The 22,756-nt window shown below is 34.6% G+C and overlaps 1 protein-coding gene across 1 annotated transcript; it reads right to left on the bottom strand.

Moving 5' to 3' along the window:
- Positions 1-2,101: 2,101 nt before the first annotated feature.
- On the bottom strand, positions 2,102-21,939 carry LOC149784883 (uncharacterized). The gene is made up of 4 exons (XM_089931155.1): positions 21,721-21,939; positions 7,387-7,635; positions 5,884-6,060; positions 2,102-2,892 (listed from the first exon to the last, which is right to left on the bottom strand). The coding sequence occupies exons 1-4, from the start codon at positions 21,782-21,784 to the stop codon at positions 2,681-2,683; spliced, it is 702 nt and encodes a 233-aa protein (XP_089787281.1). The 5' UTR covers positions 21,785-21,939; the 3' UTR covers positions 2,102-2,680.
- Positions 21,940-22,756: the final 817 nt, after the last annotated feature.

Here is a 22,756-nt window from a genome sequence, read left to right as displayed (position 1 = left end):
TCATAAACTCGAGGTTAGAAAATTTACATATTTAAAAAATCTGATCTGACAATCAACTCTTACTATTCCATGTTTTGCAAAATTGAATGATGATTTGTCTTACTAAACTCCATGTACATATCAGTGTTTTATCCAGTACTCATACACTACTTGTATATATCAGTGTTTTATCCAGAACTAATAAACTCCATGTCCCTATTAGTGTTTTATCTAGTAGTCATATAACCAATGTGCATATCGGTGGTTTATTCAGTATTCATACATTCCATGTGCATAGTCGTGTTTATTCAGTACTCATAAACTACATGTGAATATCAGTTACCTTATCAAGTACTCATAAACTCCATGCGCATATCAGTGTTGAGTTCAGTACTCATAAACTCCATGTGCATAGTCGTGTTTAATCAGTACTCATAAACTACATGTGAATATCACTTACTTTATCAAGTACTCGTAAACACCATGTGTGTATCAGTTATTTTTATCCAGTACTCATAAACCTTATGAACATATCAGTGCTTTACCAGTACTCATAAACTGCATGCGCATATCGGTTTTGTATCCAGTACTCATAAACTACATTAACATATCAGTGTTTTATACAGTACTCATGTGCAGCCCGTTAATTTATCCAGTCTGTCTAATCTCCACGTGTTTAATAGTTTTTTATTGTGCCTTCTGAATCTCCAACTGCATATCAGGCATATATCTAGTCGTAGTACGATTCTCTTGCGTAACAATGATTTATCAAGGCTTCCTAAACACCGTGTTTATGTCAGCTTTGGTCGTTATTTATTTTGTAAATTCGGATACTAGATTGTTATGCAATTATACGTTTCTCACAAATTTTCACTCTGTGTTTTTCCATTTGGATATAAGAGTTGTAGGTAACTCTATTCAACCGTGTATGTCCGTGAGAAGGGGATGGGTGTATCATAGCTTTTGTATTTATTTCTAACCCACGTTCATCCCAGCAAGGAAACAAAAATACTGATTTGAAAATTAATGGTAGATGAGAAGTTTAGATTTTTAAACATTCAGTGAGAAATCCAATAAGAGAAGAAATACTTAAATGCATAGATGTTTTGTTTAGTCTAAAAGACTCGCTTATAATATTAGAGAATAATAATATAAAAGCAGTAAAGGTCAAAAATTAATCTACGAAGACCTCTATCCTCGCAGTTTGTCGAATCAGTTCAGTATATAATTATTTCCCAGACGATTTCAATTTTAAACTTCTCATAAAATATTCGATACGGACATACAAAATATCAGAAGAAGCAAAAATCGGTAATGTTTACAGTGTAATGCCTCAATTGTTCGTCTTTTTAGTAAGTCAGGTAGTGTTAACTGTAGTGCTTTAATTTTACTAATTAAAATTAAAAATAAATTCAGGCATACCAGAAAGTCGCTGGAGTGTATAAGGAAATGATCGTTATACATGTACCTGTACTGTGTAAATTGTATTGTACTTATCTATTATGTGTAGAAACACGTGCACTATGTATTTTATTGTGATTCTGCACGTTGTCTTGGAAACATCGATAGACAAATTATAAAATATGATTTTTTATGGTACTTGTGTATGTTGTCCTGCAACACTGGTACACTATTTATTTTACTGTACTTAGCTGAGATGTGTTGGTAAAATCGTGTTATTGGGATATGTACAGTATGATTTTTCTTTACCTGTCCATGTTGTATTGAACTGATCTAGAAACAGTCATCTTTATCATATCTCGTTTACTTTGTTTATTCATGTTGTGCTGAACAGATCGGTATACGAGGATCCGTAGAATTATTTTTTCTGTACATGTCCATTTTGCTTTGAAAAACCGGCATTTGAGTTGATCCTTATGGGAAGTGTCCAGTACAGTTTTCTACAGAACACGGATAAGTATAACAATAATATAGTCAAGCTGGTGTATCAAGCTGTCAGTCGAATTTCATAGAAAATGGTGTCCATATCTCATATGGATTCATTGTACATAATAACCATTGATGACTCAATAATATATTTTTTCCCTCTTGGTAGGTTCACATTTTACACACAAAAAAGCAGCCCTGGGGATAAATACTAAACAAAAAAGACCAGCATATATTTGTGTGCATATATCCTTTAATAGATAGTAAAATACAGAATCTCCGCGACGAAAATCTAATTATGTCAGAATAATATTAGTTATATAAAATGTAAAAACATATTTGGAAACGTTGTATTATAGTTTAGTTTATTTTAGATAGTTCGCAATTTGTACTGAACATATCGACAGTCAAATTATCTTAGCATTTGCAAAAATAAATTTTGCATATGGTTTCTATTGTACATTTTCTTAATTAATGCACTGATATTATACTTTAATGAAAACAAAGGACTCTTCCTTTAATTCAGTGCATATTCGATTAGACTTAGAATAGTTGACCATTTGAATTGTGCGAGATGACCGATATCAACACCAAGTCTGACATGACAAAACAAATAATATATAGTCATCATGGTTCAACAGGAGATATTGTAGTTTATACAATTCCTTTCTTAGTCTAATTACATTATGTAAAGTTTAAAACGTATCATTTTGAATTTTTTCCTTATAATGTACACTCTGTAGTAAAACATGATATATCCATACAATTTTTCATATTTCCTCTTGATGGAGTATGCATCAGTTTTATGAAAGTATCAAATAAGTCTCTGACACAGAAATTGCTCTGTTGCAATACTGGAGGGTTTGTTTAAATATTTTCCTTTAAACAGGTGCACACCGCTCTCATATCCGAGGACTGGATATCCAGGATACCATGTTATGTTTGAGGCCACTTGTCCATTCCACCATTTAAACACTGGGGCTGTCACATCCGTGCCTTGAAGTCCAATCCACGTCCACGTAACTGCTACAAATATATATATATATATATATATATATATATATATATATATATATATATATATATATATATATATATATATATATATATATATATATATATATATATATATATATGTGTGTGTGTGTGTGTGTGTGTGTGTGTGTGTGTGTGTGTGTGTGTGTGTGTATGTGCCAGTACCAGCAACTACTTTAATAACTCTTGCAGCTCCTATGCTGTCGTTACTTGCAAAATGTCGTATATACCAAATCATCTGGATATTAATACATCTTGAATGATACAGGTCCTAACCTAAACATCGTTGGCTGCAACTAAAACCAGATAATATCCACGTTTCAGCATATTCTGAGCCATGCAATTTCTCATCTGGAACCGAGAAACACAGCCATTTTTCATATGTTTTCCGTGGATGAGCAGAATTCAGGCAAAAGCAGCGACACAAGATTTGATACCGTCACCGTTGCGCTACTTTAATTAAATCTAACAATACTTTATGCGGAATAGTCTTCATCACAAGCTCGCTCTTCAGCGTATATTAAAGGGCACAACCGTATCACCAGTATTCATCATGGCCTTGTGGTTAAATAGTGCTCTCTTTTTCTTCTCATATCCTTTAAAAAGCTGGCAATCTTCTCTTTCACACACGCATGTGGCTGCTATATTAGGTTAGACACTAACGGAATGTGGCGACAAAAATCACATCAATATATCTGAAGAACCTCTTAGGGTTATGATTAGTTTAAAGAGGGATTATGTCAGATATCTTTTAATAAATCATGTCCTTCCTTCATAACTTTAATTAGATTAGATCAGTTCTGAAATGTTTTATTAACGGCGGTATTGGTGCTTTAACTCTTCATATTTATTCAATTGGAAATGGTAACTAAATGGAAACATACTAATGTAGATTCAAGGAATCTCATTCTGTGCTGATTTTATTACAAAGACAAATTAATGGTAGTAGCATTCTGTGTTGATGAAATTCCAATTAATGATAGTATCAACATTATTTGTTGATGTAATGACAAAGAAAATGCATTAGTTTTATCATTCTTGCTAATGTAATTACAAAGAAAAGACATGACAGTAGTAGCTTTCTGTGTTGATGTAGTTACAAAGAAATGATACGATATTATTATCATTATGTATTGCTGTAATTACAAAGAAAATATTTGACAGTATCAACATTCTGTGTTGGTATAATTTCTATGAAACATATCATAGTAGCTTTCTCTGTTGATATAATTGCAAACTGCATTTACAAAACTGTATTTTACAAACTGTAATGATAGCAACAAAAAAAAATAAGACAGTATCATCATTATCAGTGTGTAATTTAGTTTATGAAAATACGTAAGGATTCTAGGAAATGTACACCTAAATTGAATGTTTTCCTTGATGAATTACTACGATATTTGAAAAGAATTGGAAGAATCTCCATACGAAGAAATTTATTATAATTACTTTATAATATTGAATTGAATCCTAGATTTATAATAGTTATATTGAATCTTGTTGATTTCAAAATATTAAAGTTGAATATATATCAGCTCATAATAGTGATGTTTAATGTTTACGAGTTCATAATAATAATATTGAATGTTCATGAATTCATAAATTCATGCTACATAGTTCTCTCTGAGATATTAATAATATGTTTAATATTGTCCATCCGTTGTTAAGTCCCTTTTACATAACGTTTACATTAGTTTGGATCGACTATGTAGTTAGAAGAAGACTGATGTTATACCTGGGATGAACAAGTTATTATATTCTGAAAACTATAGCCTTTCTCATTTCGCTGTAGCAATGTCCATAAGAACTGGGACAGTAATAACAAAAATTATTGTGGAAATCATTTTTTTTTTCACACTGCAGTATACTCTTGAAAACAAGGACGATAATATCATACACTAGTTTTAATATCATGTCATTTTTCTTCATCTGCAATTAGGTCTGTTGTCTTCTACTACTAAAAGATCATAAAGGATTCTGAAAATCATTCCATTTTGTATCAACCTATGGTATGGTATGATAAATACAGTAATGCATTGCTTGTTCCGAGTCTTTTCTGGGAAAAGAATCAAGCTACATCATTTTAATCTACATGTAATGTTTTATTAGTTTCTCAGAGAGAAAAAATGTTAAATCAAAGCAATTATTAATAATATTCAATCAATGTTGAATAAAAATATCACTCCAGGAGAGGTATAATAGTTATTATCTTATATCTGAATCTTTAATTTTGTTAAAGAATTACGCCAATTCTAGCGCAATAACTGTTAAAGATTTATCACAACGTTTGTCCTTAATTTCCAATAAACTGTTATAATTTAAAATGAATTTAAAGAACACTTACTTAGATTACTGAGAATAATCTTAGGAGCGGTTTATTACTTGCATATTCCAAGAAATTAAACGTGTTATTTCATTGGCGTTTCCATTAAATATGTCAGCAAAAGTTTAATTAATTATGGAAACAATTAATGAAAATGTACAGTTTGTAACATCAGTTGTACAATTAGGTCGAGAAGAAAATGAAAGTCCCCAGTGAAGTTTATGCTCGCATCTTAAGACAACGAATACAGACGTGATTATACTTCACAAATGCATTGATCTTAGCACTGACCGCAAAACAATGCAAGGAAATATAATTTATTTTTTCCAATATAGCTTGGCAACGCCACTTCTAAAACTGTCAGTTGATTACTAAAGTTTTAGATGGACACTGGGAAAATGAAATTTATTTTTTATCTAAACGCTACTTTTTATTATTTAAATTAAATTAGGAATAGTTAGCAATTATGTTTGATGTGACCTAAGAGGGCAGTATGTTATGTATGGAAACATTATTATATTCACACTGCGTTGACTAGAGTAACTGTAATTTTCATTGTGTTACTATGATAATATGAAATGTTTATCAATTTGACATGAATTGCACATCAGTTGTGACGGACATATCAATAAACATAGAAAGGAAAAGAATATTGATACCTCTCAAGATATTAATAAAGTGCTGCAATTGTTCTGTATTTTGTATGATAATCAACTTAGCTCCATCTCTTTCACATAAAGCCTTTGCTTCCTCATAGTGCGTATAGAATTCATAAAGCTTATAGCATAGTCCAAGAGTCTGGTTGTATACATAGTCTCCATCACAACGCTGTGGTTCTGCAAGGCAGAAAAAGGCAACGTAAACAAATTTCACATTTTCTATGAAAGCTTAATACAGTTAATTTACATTAAGTGAATTTAAAAGTTAATGTTTTCTGTGAATTGAAGCAGAGTAGTAGAAAGATAGGCGCTTTTCTCCACTTACCCCTTTTCGTCCCAAATTAAAAGGCACAGCCCACATTTACTATTACCATGGAAGCGAGCTTTCTACTATGTACATCCCGGCAACCAGATCAATAATCAGTTTTTATAAATAGCTTCGTGACGTTTGCATTCATGCTTGTATTACTGATTATCAGGATACAACATAGAGAATATAAAAATAATAATAATAATAATAATAATAATAATGAGGACTTTGTATAGCGCCTAATCTTTAGAAGCTCTAAGCGCTTTACAACATTAGACAAAACCTATAAGATAAAAAAAATATAATAATATTATTACAAAAACAATCACCATGAAATTCGAAAAACATTAAAAAATAAAAAAAAATGCTGGGAATATTTCAGGTAGGAAACATTATTAGGTCTTTAAGTTCTTTCTTACATTCGAAATAAGTGAGTTTTGAGAACACTCTTGAATGTGATCACTGTGTCTTTGTCAAAGTTCAGTGGGTAATTCATTCCACGTTGCTGGGCCTTGGTATACAAAAGAACGCTGTCCATATGACTACTTTCATAGTGGGAATAATGAGTATACGATTGTCAGAAGTGGAGCGTAAGTATCTTGCTGGTGTGTGTACACATGGGTGAGATTGGATAGGTATGCTTTAGTCCGACAGTGAAACGTAGCACAGAGAACAAATTTTGTGTTTGATTCTGGATCGAATGGATAGCGATTATCCGTTAGCTGTAGAGGCTCTGTCAGAGCCAGAAACAATTGTCCCCTGATTAGTGCGCAATTGCGAATGAATCAGGGCGCAAATACAAATGAGTCCAACTAATATCACCTACAGGGATTGAAATAACATGCAACCATTACGGCATTACCAACATAAAATTCATATTTGCTATATATAATAATAATTTTGCAGTCTACTTCCAAACCCATGGAACCTATTAAAAAGCTAGACACTTCTTTTCTTCATTTCAAACAAATTGTTGTCCATATATCTGTAATGATCTTTTATATATCATTGTCACTTAGAAACCGTAATCAATGTTCAAGGAACTTGCATCCACAGTCGGTTTATGCTACGACTCGGTATATTTCTTTAAAAACAACAATCGTCTTTATATTCACGGTCATACAAGTGTGGCACCGTAAGTCTGTGTATTTACTAACCATATATTATATTTCATTCGTCTATATGTTACATACGTGTGTAGTATTTCCATCCTTGCTCCATTGCATGACTAGCAGGGAGACCACGTTTGTATGACTGAGACCCCAAACACTTTTCCAACGAAGGGTGGTAGAAGAATGAGATACACGACGGATCCCGTCCACAAAGCAAAGCACACTCAATCAACCGGCAGTTATTTTTCTCCCACAACGTGGTAGACGAGTCGATACTGTTTCCCGAATCAGGGTCCACTTTCCAGGTACTAGAACTACCCGTCGATTGATCTATAGAGCAAATTAAAGTGTCATTTTTTGAATATCCAAAAAGAATGTTTTCAAAGATCCGTAAATCTGGATTTAAAAAATTCATTACTTGAAGTTTATATGGCAAAACAATCCATTTGCTAGCTTTCTTTATATTTAGTTTCAAAGTCATTTTGAGTGTCATGGCATAGGAAATCTGATTAATACAATTACTGATCAAGGTAATCTATAATGACTGTTGACGTAAGCATATGATAAAAGTCGGTTTATATGGATGATAACCACCACGTTTATTTGGCCGATATGCTGGTCATACCTTTCATGAAACACAGATAATGAAAGAGGGGTACGGATTTCAGGCACATATATAACAACAGATTACGCAGTCATATGACCCTCTTCTTTCAGATATTAGGTTATGCGCAAGACCATGCTTCAGACCCCTTACGTAGTTTTAAAAATCTTGTAAGAAAAATGTAAAATTGTATGCCGACAAATCTATGATAAAATAAATATTTAAAATTGTACTTAAGGTTTCTAGCAGCTTCGTTAAAATTTTACTGACGACGGCGATACAACCAGTAACGAGAGGAATGGAAATACCTAAACGTCTTGACCCACAATGTCACAGTGCTCATGCACGAGTCTCTCGGCCGGTGTCTGCTAGCACTGAGCCCGGCCCGACTAGCACGATATCCATCCCATGCGATTTAGCTGCGAGAAGGTGGTGGTGCTGCTGATGGTAAAGTAATATTATTTAAACTCTCATTGTGGATGCCGGTAATGACTCGATCGATCGCTGAGAAACAGCGGCTACTTTCTTTTATGGATCAAGGCGGTAAATCAATATTATCGTGGTTAACAACAACTACCGAAAGTGTTCAAAGTGCCGTCGACGGAACATTTACATGGCATATTGCATCACAGCAGGGTGTTTCTGCACCAAGGCATATCTTTGTTGCTCTTCAAAATGTTGCACGATTAAACAATCAAGAAAGAAATCCAATGGTATTTGACCAGCTTGGCGTCTCTGGAGTATCTTTAAGGATAAACAGACATCAAGAACCATCCGAGGATATATTGTATTTTGATCACAATTATGTGTCACGTGCATATCATCGTTTGATGACATTTATGGGACGTGATCAAAATATTGATACTGGTTTACAAATATAGCAGTTAGATTTTACATCGTTGTATCCGATTTATTACTTTTCTCTGGAACATCTTGATTTAGTTAAGCAATCTGTCGTTGATATCCATTTTCGAGCTAGCGTAAATTCAGGCGGGGCTAATTACAGATCAATTGCTGATATTCTCAGCGACAAAACAATGTTACTTTAAGGTGTTGGTGGACGAATGAGAGTCGTTGATGCACCAGTGGAAAACATGTAGACAATTAGACCAACTGTGTTAATTATAAAAATGTCATACAATCACGTTAATGTCACTCTGACTCCCGGTCAGGCGAAAAAATTACAATAAAAAAAACGCGAGCACAACCGTGGCAACGATAACACTAAAACAATATCAAATTGCTAGTGGTGGTCCAACCAAGTTATCGTTGACTAAAACTCAACTAAAACATTTCAATAAAGCGCAGCAAGCAAAGACCGGAGTTCAACTTGATTTCGCTCCAAGAGCTATCAGCGACATGATTAAAACCAGTGGTATATTTCCACTTCTCGCAGCAATACCAGGTGCTGTTGGAACCGCTGCTGGAATGGCATTAAAGAAAGCAACTGGGCGCGGATATAAAAAAGGGAACGGGTCAAAGACTTCCAGGAACTCCGCCCTCATGGTACCCTAAACGCCGATGACGCCGATGTCAAATTTTGATTTACTCGATGCAGCTAAACAATTAAAAATAACAAATTTCAGAGGTGTTTTTATGCGAGATCAGTTACCGAGCCATCCGAATAGTCCAGAAACTGGAATTATTAATCTCGATAACAGCGATGGTCCAGGAACTCATTGGGTTGCTTACGCGAAACATCCACGTGGAATTGTTTATTTCGATTCGTACAGGTTAGCACCGCCAGTTGAATGTCTAAAATATGTATACAAAGTGCAAAGCACTTTCGCTCCCATTTCAGTCTGGTATTCAACGCTACCAACACAAACATTAACCGATCCACCAATATGCGAAAGTGAAGTAATTAATGTACTTGACGCGTTATCAAAATCAACCAAACCACCTCATTAAGTGGTGCACGAGTATTCCGCTTAACGATTTAACATTTTAAACAATCGCTAAAGAATAATGGTTGATATTTACGTAAGATCTCTCAGCACGAGTAAAATTAAAAAACGCGACGACGTTGATTTATCACAATATGTGACTAAGAATGAAATCGATAAACTTTTTACCCTCTCTGGGATAGACCCAGATGAGGTTGTTATTTTTCAGGACCGATATGGCAAGCTAAAAACGAGCGATATCAAATGGCATGACATAGTTCGCAGGGTTCTTGGAGCTACCCCGGGTAACATTCCTGTGTCCACTGACAGCAGAAAAATCAGAGACTCAAGTATGTCAATTGCCGGCATCAAAGATGAAATTGAAAACAAGTTTTGCCAATCGCTTAAAATCTACCGGTGATACAATGACAGGTGAATGGAAACAAGATAGTGGTTTTAAGAGATCCAAATCCGACGAAGATGCCGCAACAAAAAAGTATGTTGACGTTAACTACAGCACCGTTGACGGTAAATTATCCACGCGTTTACAAATCTCCGTAGAAACTTTAGAAAAATTAATGAAACCGCAGAGGAATTCTTTGGTACCCATTGACCGTTGACACAAAACTCTCTGATATCAAAACTAACATTAATACGATCAAGAAAACACACGAAAATGTCGTAATTGGAATTCCTGAGATTGTAAACAAAATTAGTCTGATCAAAATCCCACCCGGAGTTACTCCCAGGCATATTAACAACATAGTTTACACGGTATCATCTGGATTCGCAACATGGTCAAAACAAAATAATGCTATCAAATATACCGCAACAGTTACTGGTATGTACAGGCTGTCTGTGTTCATATCCCTGGCGGCTTTCCACCGACAAGTTTTCCGGGGTTGTGTCTATCATATTAAATAGCGGAACCGAAGAAACATTTATACTGGAAGCAGCTGATAAGAAATTAACCGAAACATCTTATTGGTGGTGTTTGGAATTTGTAGCTGAAACACCTCAATTGGTTACTGAGTAAAATAATAATGGCATTGACAAAAACGGAGTCAACGACAACATTAAATGTCCAGCAATATAGATACGATCAAGTACGCGAATTGCAACCAGAGTTAAATCTATCATCGACAAATACACAACAAAAGTAGAAAAATATAAGCGACAAGCAGTCATTCTTGACGTTGCAGTATACTGGATATCCGCGTTAGTTGCATCCACTGGGGTAATATTATCAGCGCTGACCCCGGTAACAAATGCAATCGCATTAACAGTGTGCGTTTCATCAGCAGCGGCAATCGCAGGTGTTTTTAATATAATCGCGAGAAAGATATCAACGTGTACAAGCACAAAATACGATGACGCGGTTACACGATTAAACGCAGCAGCAGCAGCATACTCAAAATTATCGTCGCTCATATCATCAAGCGTCAACGATGAAAAAATATCAGATTCCAAATTCGCGTCAATGGTCAAGACATACGATGATGTCCACCATTTGAAAACAACGAAAATGAATAATGACAGAATTACTTCAGCAGATAGCCGAAATACAAATCATTTGGTGGATTACCAGCGAATAATTCGTTTGTGTTTAAACCAGATGGTACACCCGATTGGAACGTTGTTGGAATACCAAATGGGTGCTATCAAATCGATGAAATCAATAAGGAATTGCAAAGTCGAATAAAAAATATAACAGGAAAAGAATCCAAAATAGCAATAACAGTCCATGTTCCGCATTTGAGATAAACTCACCCGACTACGCCGTGGATATATATCAGAGTTCGATCAGAACAGTGTTAGGATGGCCTGAAATTCCACCGCCGGAGAAACCGATACCACCTGAACCCGAAAAGTCTGACTATATCACGGACAGGCAATCATACCACGATGTTACCTTGTCATACAAACAACATCTACTCCATATAAAAAGCGCAACGTTGGGTACTAATTTTAACTTCTATAGTAAAGACAATATGTGGTGGGGGGTTTATTTATGAACAATCCCCAGAGAAGGAACTAAATCTATTGTTGTTCCCCTACGTCAAATTATTGAATATTTTAAAATCATTAATCAAGAACATAAAACACAACTAGATCGACTGCGGCAATACTTCCAAGAACATCTTTTTCATATAACAAGTTCACGTAGTGAAATCATTAAACGCGTAGAAATATTAAATCAACTCGTATCTGACATGGAATATTTTCACCAGCGAGTAATCCAGGCAACATTTGATTACACTGACAATACATATAATCGCTATAAAGAAAGATTTTAAACTGCATATTCGATAAAGGAAGCTGATCTACCAAATTTTAAATTTCCCTGGTATAACGCAGACGAACTAAAAAAATCCACAACCAACATCATCGATGAGTTCTTTCCTGATATACTTACGCAGTGGAGAAAAACACTACCACCATCAACTATTCTCCGGCACAATAATGATCCACAAGGGCAAGAACGACATGTATCCCTGGAAATCGTAAATATATTCCAAGTGGTCGCGGTCAATCTTGTGTGTGATGTAATCGATAAAAGCTACAGCACGGACACAACAATATCAAATCAAGCCCAGCAAGGATTCATTCTTTATTCGTTCACGCCAAAAGACCCATCTGGATTTTTGATTGTGCAAGAACCGATCAATCCGGTCTATCTACGATGTCATAATCCACTGTTATCAAGAATAAATTTCAAACTAACAGACCAATCAGGCCACTTGTTAGATTTGAGAAACGACAAATATTAATTTACTTGTAAAATCGTGAAACTGTTAACAGTTTTAAATCTACGATTTTCAAGGATTCAAGAATACAGTACCAAAAAAATAATTATCCTGACATTTAAGGTGGATATTTTTTTTAACGACTGTCGCTCAGATTTCAGTAAAATATTAGAAGAAATTTACTTTTTACTGAAAATCTATCAAATTTGTTAATTCTGAAGAGGTAATAGGCAGTCAAAATCGTGTGCATCGACTGATTTCTCAATTCTGAAGGGGTAATAAGCAGTCAAAATCGTGTGCATCGACTGATTTCTCAATTCTGAAGGGGTAATAAGTAGTCAAAATCGTGTGCATCGACTGATTTCACGAGCAAGTATAATAATTTTATTTTTGTGCAAGGGCAACAGTAAAAATATTATATATATATATATATATATATATATATATATATATATATATATATATATATATATATATATATATATATATATATATATATATATATATATATAGTGCATAGAATGCAAAGCAATACACCGATTTGATAATTCTGATAGGGTATTTTCTAGCAAAAATCATGAAAATGATTCTATTTGCTAATTCTGATAGGGTATTTACTAGTAAAAAATCATGCAAATCATTCGATTTGCTAATTCTAATAGGGTATTTAGGTAGTAAAAAATCATGGAAATCAAACATTTCAGTGAAAAAATATTGAAAGCTGTCAGTGGTGAAGGAAAAAATAATTATTCGTCCTTGTGGACTGACATACTACTTTCACTTTCATTTCCACGTACTTGATAAAATTTTTGATTTCATCAAGGGAGTCTAACTTTCGTTTACACGATCTGACATAATTTTTCTTAGTTGCCTCACAGGAGAATTAATTATCTTCTTTGCTTCATATTCAAGAGATAATTCCGACCTAATTTTTTCGTTGGCACGAGAGAGACTGACAAATTTTTTTATCCGCGTTTCTTCTACTGTGGCTAGTGATTGACACATAGCCGTATGAATCTTCTTTATAAATCTATATTGAGAGGGTAAAATATATCTTCCTTTATGTTTAGATTCCTGCAGTATTTCAAAATCAGAAACACTTTTTTTTCAGGATTTAGTTCATCAGATATATTTATACCGTCATGTTCTAATTTTTTTATACCAACAATATTGATATTTTCGTAATTCATTATATTATATATTTTAAAGAAAAATATTTTAGACCAAAAATAAACAGTAGCTATGATGAGGTTATGGGTTATCCCTCACTGGCCTGTGTGTCTTTCATAGGATACATACAAATCGGCATTCTCTAAGAAATGTAACCAAAAAATTATTTATTATTGTTGGGGGTTTTGTTTCTTGAGACTATTTCTGTCTCTTTTTTGAAACCTTTCTTGCATCCCATTCCCGTTTCTTTTTGGCCAACATTCTTTCTGAATGTTTGTTTTGTGGGTACCCATGTGACTTAGAGTTTATACATCCACGCTATTGTTTATTTTGGGAGCGACATACATTCGTGTACACACCCCGCCCCAAGATCAAATCCCGGGGTAGTGCAAAACACGCACTCACCACGTATTTTAACGTGATGAGAGAGATGTACACGGGCTGCTGGCGCCCCCACTATATAGAAAAACCCTATAAATCTGTACCGTCGACAATATGCTTGTTACGAGATTCGAACCTCTGACCCCCAGAACGAGAATCAGCCGCACTACCACTGCGCCATGGCTCTAATCTACTGGTATCTGATTTAAAAATTATTATGTAGATAAGCCATGGGAAGTGCAATACAGACAGTGGTGATTAAAATTACTAATTTATGCACTGATAAAATAACATTAGTCGATACCTCCGAAGGTTTCCGAAAAAATACGTTGTATATTTCTGCAACGGATCTAAAAAATAACCGTAAAAATGCACTGTATATTTCTGCAACGGATCTTCTTGTTGTTGTTGTTGCTGTAGGGTTTCACGCCATTTTCAGCAGAGGATAGGCTATACATGGCGGCCAGTATTAATGGTGGAAGAAGAACCCGGGAAAATCCCAGAAAGAACCACCGACCCACGAGAAGCTACTGGCAAGCTTTCTCACATACCCACATTGGCTGAATCCGAGACTCGAACCCACGCAGACAGAGGTGAGATGGCAGTGATCCGTAACGCATAGCGCTTTAGACCACTCGGCCACTCGGGGACCATGCAACGGATCTAAAAATAACTCACTGTTGTGCAATGTGTAACAGTAGTTATTTTTACTGCACGGTTATATCTCTTAATGACATTTGAAAATAATTTTTTGGTTATATTTCTTAGAGAATGCCGATTTGTATATATTTTCTGTGACATTTCGTACTGAGGGTAGGCAAATGCCAAAATATGTGTCAGCTGAATTCATTGATTGAAATATTCTCTCTTCGCCAGTCTCTAAATTTATGGATACAACTGCTTTGGCGCTCTTATCATTATAGCCAGTATTACCAGACTTGCAAGTCTGGCTTTGCGTGACAGCTGTCTGATTGAATAAAGAATTATCGGTTTTGATATTGTTGATGTGATCAATCACAAGACCGTCTTTGATCACTCCAAAGAAACATTCGAATGCAAACCTGTGATTGTGATACTTCTTTCTCCCAGCGGTAAATCTAAGATAAATAGAATTATTAACTACACCAACTGGTTTTTTCGACCTACAATTTCTAACTACACCATCACGAGCCGCTTCATAATTCTTTATGATAGGATGTCTGACAAATTATTTTTGGTCCATTATATATAATGTATTTGTCTAAATCATAATTTGTCTCAGAATTTATTTAAATCATCCTCTTCACGTTTTATAACTCTGTCACGTTAATTATTATTTTTATCATAATATCTTTTAAATTCCCTGTATCGCTTACCACCACACTGCACACATAGCCGTGTTTGTCCCCGGACTCCGACACCACATAGCAGACATGGTATTGGTCCTAAGCTTCCATTACGAACGCACTGCAAATGTTGTCCGCAGAATTCTTTCATACAGGAATTGTTACAAGGAGTCAATGAACCCACCATAAGCCATTTACACTGATTTCGTACTTGATTCATTATATATAATATCTTTTATTTAAATGTTTGTCTTAATTATATATGGATGAGTTTGAGAGATTGTCTGCAATCAAGCCCTGCAAAGCTTCTAGATTCGATCTTGATAGACTAACCCTTGACTTGCGGAGGCGAGCTCGGACTGATCTGATTGATATTATCAAGGATGCCAAAAAAGAATTTCGTCATGATGGAGCATCTCACGTGTGGTCTACATTCAAAATTATACGCAACACCGAAGGTGTGACGAAGTCATCGATGCTTCGATGAACGATACACGAGCGAAAGCGATAATCGATTACCTTCATCAGAAATAACTTCTCAGAGTAAAGTTTATTGTGCAAGCAGATTCCAATACGTGGATTATCCGTGACAAACGTGATCCTGTCCTTGCTAATGGAAAAACTGTTGTATTCAGTAAAAATTCCAAACCAGGAGCGCTGACTGGTATTAACAGACCATATTACGCTCGATCGTATCCTGTGTCTGCGGTTATTTATGAAATTTATCAACTAAATATAGACCTAACATTAATGATCTTGCCCCGATGAGATTTTCATGATTGAATTGTGTAGCCGAGCGAGTAACGGAATATTTTACAAATGCGAAGCGTGGAAACGGTTTAACTGATCTGCGACGTGAAAAAATAGCGAAGTGGGCTGAGCAGGTCAAAGATACAGGAACGTCAATAAACGATGTCGTTGAGTTTTCAGGTAAATTAAAATTTCAAATGGTAGTAAAAACATTAACCGGAGAGGTTTTATATGAATCGCCGAATAAATCGAAAGGGACGCCAATTGAAATTATTGATTATAACGCTCATGCTTGGACCTCCGTGGTAACAATATTTCCACGAAATCGTCTCGTGAGATTTTACTGCCCAGAAAATATGTTTGATTTTATTAAACAGATAAGTAAAAACGATCCCGTGTCAGTTTAGTTGTTTACGAGTTCCGAAGATGAAGTTGAATCCAGTCTGTAGACTGCTGGTCTACCCGTGGATCTTGTTATGTTTGCTATCTTGTGTGTGGTAATGCTCCAAATAGGATCAGTCGCTCTTTTTTTACCGTCTTCAAGTTCACCGGGCTCATATAAATATCTCACAGTGTCATTACCCAGCACTGGCTGTGTTGAAAAATCATGTCGTTGTACGGGTATATGTTTTTTTTTGTGACTGCGCTAATGGGTTTCATGTTGATTGTTCGAGTAATCTCATTATTTAACGCGTTATCACATTTGGTATTCTTGCAACCCATTCACGAGATCTCTTGTCTTGAATGAATTCCATCGCGTGCATATATCCAAATAACCGCTCAGCAAGTGTTCGATTAAATCGTTCAACAATTGCCTGATCACGATGAATTGCAGTATGTCTTCGTCTGATGGTGACGTTATGTTGTTTCATCAACGATGATACGGCAATCTGAAATTCTTTGCCAGGATCAACTTGTAACAGCTCTAGGCATCGTAGAGGTCCTCATTGATACATTCGTTCAAAAGCAGAAGCTACTTCAGTTGCTGTTTTTGTTGATACCGGCTCCGCTTCTTTGTATCTACTTGCAACGTCAACTACAGTTAGCGTGTACGTGAATGTTATTTGACGTCTTTGGATTTAAACGGTATCATGTGGTAGAAATAATATATCAGCCTGATGAACGTCATAAGGAACACTAACATCAAAATGTGCCGAATGAAATTGTTTAGGTGGCGGTAGTTAAATTTGCCATATTGCCTGTCTGGATAACCATTATTTAGCAGTAATACGTGTAACCTTTGCTGCTTCGGCGAGTTTACTAATCGCTGTGTTACCCATGCAGTATCCTCTTGGGGAATAATAAATCGATTCCATTTATTATTAATTACCAGCACCTAGATCTAATTTACCTTTCATTGCGTATCTTTCTAACCAGTTAGCCAATGATTCCTTGAAAGATTTATTCGTAATGGAATTTAGCGCGTAAATTAATTTTACATCTGCTATATGTCTATGCTGTAGATCTTTACTTTTATAAGCTACATCATGAGCATGACACGCTTTACCTGTAAGTTTTGAAACACGAGCACGATACCGAGTCGGTCTTGATACGATTTTTGGATAATAGCAGCAGAGAGGGTGATGCCTCTAACTTGGCACCGACACAATTACATATTTTCCTTCGATGTATCGCGATTAGAAAACTTATCAGCGATAGGATGGGTAAACCAATTCGTCGTTGACAGGGTTGTCTTACGCTGGATATCGCGATTGTGGAGGGGGGGGGTTTGCGATTTTCGAGGAAGGTTTATTTACGCGAAATACAAGTGAACCAGTTAGAGTCTGTTCACCCTCTCTGCTGCTACAAACTATGACAAGTACATGTTCGTTTATAGAGACAGGGGTTTTCTTGATTTTAATATTATATATAAATTATATAACAAGTAGTGTGCAAGTTAACTCCTAACCACGTGGGGAAATATAACTAATAGTAGAGGTAGGAAAGCCAATATAATTCATTGATATCAATTTCCTGTAGCAAGTCTTGAGTAGAGGTTTGAAAACAATGACGTGAGATTACTCATATCGGCCTTGAAATCATTCTAGAAAAAAAATTGGCCTAACACAAATTCTTTTTATTTAGATTTTTGCTTATTTCTGTTTTCGTCTTTGGGTTGTTTATGTCCTATATGGGGTTTCTGCTTGGTTTAAAGATTTGTACATTTATTTGCAGGAGTAACAAATTCCATCTACGTAGCTAAAATTAACAACAAAGTATATTTAGAGAAACTACATATTGAATTCGTAAATACTTAGTTATGAAAAATATTATTATGTGATGGATACATGGCAACAGAGCCAAAGAAAATCATGTTTTGTCAATTTTCATTTTTCATTAGAAAGAAGAGAGTTATAATCGATTACCGGAGGCAAGCGAACCTGCTATCAAGCTTTCAGAAAAAAGACATCGACAGGTAAAGCATATGTTCTTGATCTTAACAGGTGAGAAATAATATTGCGATTGCAGAGTGAAATAAGGCAATTTATTTGTATTCCTCCACAACATATATCCGTCTAGGCTTATCGCTTGTAGAAGATGACTAGCCAGAACATTGCAGCCTTGTGGAAAAAGAGAAAATCTTCAAATGAAAGGAACCGAGTGGATGGCATGTCTTAACATTACTTCATCATATTTATACAGCGTCATTAGCTGACCAATTGACTTTTAAGAAGTTAAATAATATTGATTGGCAAGGAAATGTTTCTTGAGGGCTTCTCAGTATAATACTGATTTTAAAAGCATGCCCTTCAAAGCATAACATTTTGAAAATTGCTCCTCATTCCCTCACCTCATGTTTCCTGCCATCAATTGTTGTTAGCTATTTTGTTAAGACGAAGAAGAAAATATTTCAGAATATTGTGAACATAAATTCTCATTTCATAGCTTATCTCATCGTCTACTGACTTTCAACGAATGCAGAGTCACATACTAACGAGCTTTAAACATAAAAATAATAATATAACATAAATTCTTACATCGTTTTATAAATCTCTTTTCCAAACAGCTATTTTAACTAATTTAAGGAGAAATTCATATTCGTATTGTAATGCTGATAAAGCCTTTTTGGTTTGAAATTGTCTTTTTATTCTAAGAGTTTCATTTGTATCTTATGAAAATCATAATTATGATCCACGGAACGATGCCATTGGCCATTATATTTCATGTATCTATCTATGTGTGTACCTTTGCATGTGACACAAGACTGACAATAACTACCAGATCCCAAATCATATTTGCATAATTTAGTAGCAGATTTTTAATAAACTAAAATCATGCGAGAGTGTGTGAAGCTCTCTGGAATCACTCTAAATATACTATGAATGCATTGTCTCGTATTTGCGTGTAATATATATTTTGGCATTGGTTAAGAACATTTTTTACTCATACGCTTGGTAAATATTTAATATACGTGTCTTTCTTACGCTAACACATTTCATGTAATCCTAGAAGCAAATCGGTTTATTATTGCTATTTGTTAAACCTGAATCATCGTAAGTCATATACAAATGGAGAAAGCAAGAAAATCAAAGGCGAATGGGGCATATCATGCTAAGTGATCTCGAGAGACGGTAGACATGATTATTGTATCCAAGATTGTAAGTGTGCTAAAAATACAATCGTCATGAAGAGAGGACAAAATAAAATATTATTCTGACGTGACATAGGATGGGAAGAAATCCGTTGATAGAACTTTTGTTTCGTCATAGGCTGTGTTCTTTCACACAGTTTTTATCACATCCATTCTTATGGGTAATTCTGAAATTAATGAGGTCATAATAGCGTAATGCGAAATTTCCGTTCAACTTTCACTTTACTGAAAACAATGTCTGATGAGTATCTAAATAATGAAAATAGAACATTTCCAAAAGAAATGCCGCAGAGTAATTTCTGTACGAAAGACAACTCTGTATCGAAAAGGAACAGGTATTGAAACTAATCTCTAACTTGTTCTCAAAACTGGCAAAAGTGTACTTCGCATTAGTGCCATGGGAGCAGCATACCAATATATTATAAGAATGAAATTAAATCACGCAATGGCCACATCTTGTTTGATTGAGCCACCACGTCAGAGAAAAAATTTAAAATAGCCCTTCATCATCGGAAATAAACACTATAAATGAGGGAATTAGATAGTGCTGGTTGAGTGTAAATGATATCGTTTGCACAGAAAAATAACTTTAATACGCTAATAAAAATATACAATGGGATTTTCTACATAAAGCATTAGCTAGGTTTTACTTGTACATTTAATCTAGACTTATTATCATTTTTCTGCCATATGTTATGATTGATTTGACGACACTTCAATTGCAATTGTTTAAGAATTTACTATTCGTGTATCTCTAAAGTTACATCCATGTCTGATAGGAAATTGACATCCCATACTGGGTATTTATTAATGCCGAATAATAACAAAAATAACCTGAATACAAGTCTCCTGGAAACTATTAAATTCCTATTCGTTTCATTATTTGCTTGTCCTGCTGCATTACAAAATTAGCATTTTGAAGAAAAAAATAGTTAACTGGGCAACGCATGACTGTGAAACAATATAAAATTTTGTAATGCATTAAATTAGTCTTTCCTTGTGGCCCAAACAATTCAATAGCTAACAGTCTTGTTTACCTGCAAAGTCATTCAAAAACACAAGTAAACACAATTCTACAGTCAGTTTCTTCATCTTTGTGTCCACATAATTGTCTAATAAGTCCAAGGTTGTTGAGATGCATGATCCGAATGAAGACCATGTTTGTCTGGGAAATTGCCAGCCAGACTTTGCATCACAAAAAGATAGCGAAAGACGAGCCCTTAATGGATTCCAGTCAAACATACAACAACAGAACAACACCTAGATGTGGTCTTTTTCATTCAGATATATCTTGATAGTTCTCTAGGCAATCGTCAGTACCCATATTTTGCTTGAAATATCTTGAAAGAAAATACGTAAAATGAGTGACAAAAATCTATTTATGATAGATAATATTTAAAACCCAAAAGGTCGATATCCTCAGACAAAGACATTCACTGCGATTTATAGTGAATTCAAACATGCAATTAAAATACTGTGTTTCAACAAAAGACTGTTGGAACAAGAAAATGATATAGGCTGCCAGAGGTTCATCAACAACTTCAGATTTGGACTTACTCTAGATTTCCACTAAAGTATATTTAGAACTATCATTAGTATGAATTGTGTATGTAATTTTAGGAATATTTTGAGATTTAATTTGAAATACCACAAGTCCTTTGTTTTCATTTTCACTTTATGCTCTAGGGAAATAAATTATTTGTTGAATTTTAGAAAGCTTGATTCTTTTCAATCTTTAATGATTCTTTAATTAAGAAAATAATCATGTTTTATTTTTGCTGAAATAATATTAAATGTTAATATAAACTGCCTTTTTGCAATAGATTTCAATACAAAATAAAAAGCGAAATTGGTTAACATATTATAACTGCACGATCTCGTAGAGAGTCTGTGAACTTTTCTCGATTTGAAAACTATGCATACGATTTCATAGAAACGAAAGAGAGTTATTGATGCTTACCTGTGGCAAGTGAGCTTCCTATGAGGAAACAGATGCCGATAATTGAAATGTAGGTTCTGGACATGGCAGCGCGAAATAAAGCAATGTATTTTTATTCCTCCACAAACTATCTCTGTGATGGATCAACGTTTGTTGCGGACTTCGAACAAAAATATGACACCCTTCTGGTATATTACATAATTTTCAATTGAAATAAAGACAGATCAGATGGCTTGTCGTATCATGGCCCAATCTACAGTGAATATTTAACACGTTCTTTTAAAGGATATGTATCGGCTAAAATATATTTCTAGAAGGCACTTGCATTCTTTATTGATCTATTCAGACACGCCCATTTTAGAACCACATATTCTTTGACCAATACTTGGTGAAAAGTCTTCATTCCATAAGCAAACATTGCTGATCGACTTAGCAATTACACCAGTCATAAAGCTGGTGCTGATTGACTTCGGAAATGCATAGTTCAATAAAGTACATATATTAGTAATGTTTGCAAGTGCAATATATATATATATATATATATATATATATATATATATATATATATATATATATATATATATATATATATATATATATATATATATATATATATATATATATATATATATATATATATATATATATATTGTTTTATCATTCAAACTTAAAATTTTGGAATATGCTTCTCTATCCCCTCCTCCATCCCCTCACAAGGTGAATACTTGGTATAAAGTCTTCATTCCATAAGCAAGATTTGCTGATCGACTTAGCAATCACACCAGTCATAAAGCTGGAGTCGCTGACTGACTGTAGAAATACATAGATTAATAAAGTACATACATTAATAACGTTTGCAATTGCAATATATATATATACTGTTTTAGCATTCAAACTTAAAATTTTGGAATATGCTTCTCTATCCCCTCCTCCATCCCCTCACAAGATGAATACTTGGTATAAAGTCTTCATTCCATGAACAAAAATTGCTGATCGACTTAGTAATCACACCAGTCATAAAGCTGGAGTCGCTGATTGACTGTAGAAATACATAGAT

The sequence above is a fragment of the Sinohyriopsis cumingii genome, chromosome 13 (assembly GCF_028554795.1).
Source record: "Sinohyriopsis cumingii isolate HCF-2022 chromosome 13, ASM2855479v2, whole genome shotgun sequence".
NCBI lineage: Eukaryota > Metazoa > Mollusca > Bivalvia > Unionida > Unionidae > Sinohyriopsis > Sinohyriopsis cumingii.
The sequence above is the reverse complement of the archived record's forward strand: the minus strand, read 5'-3'. Positions and strand labels throughout refer to the sequence as shown.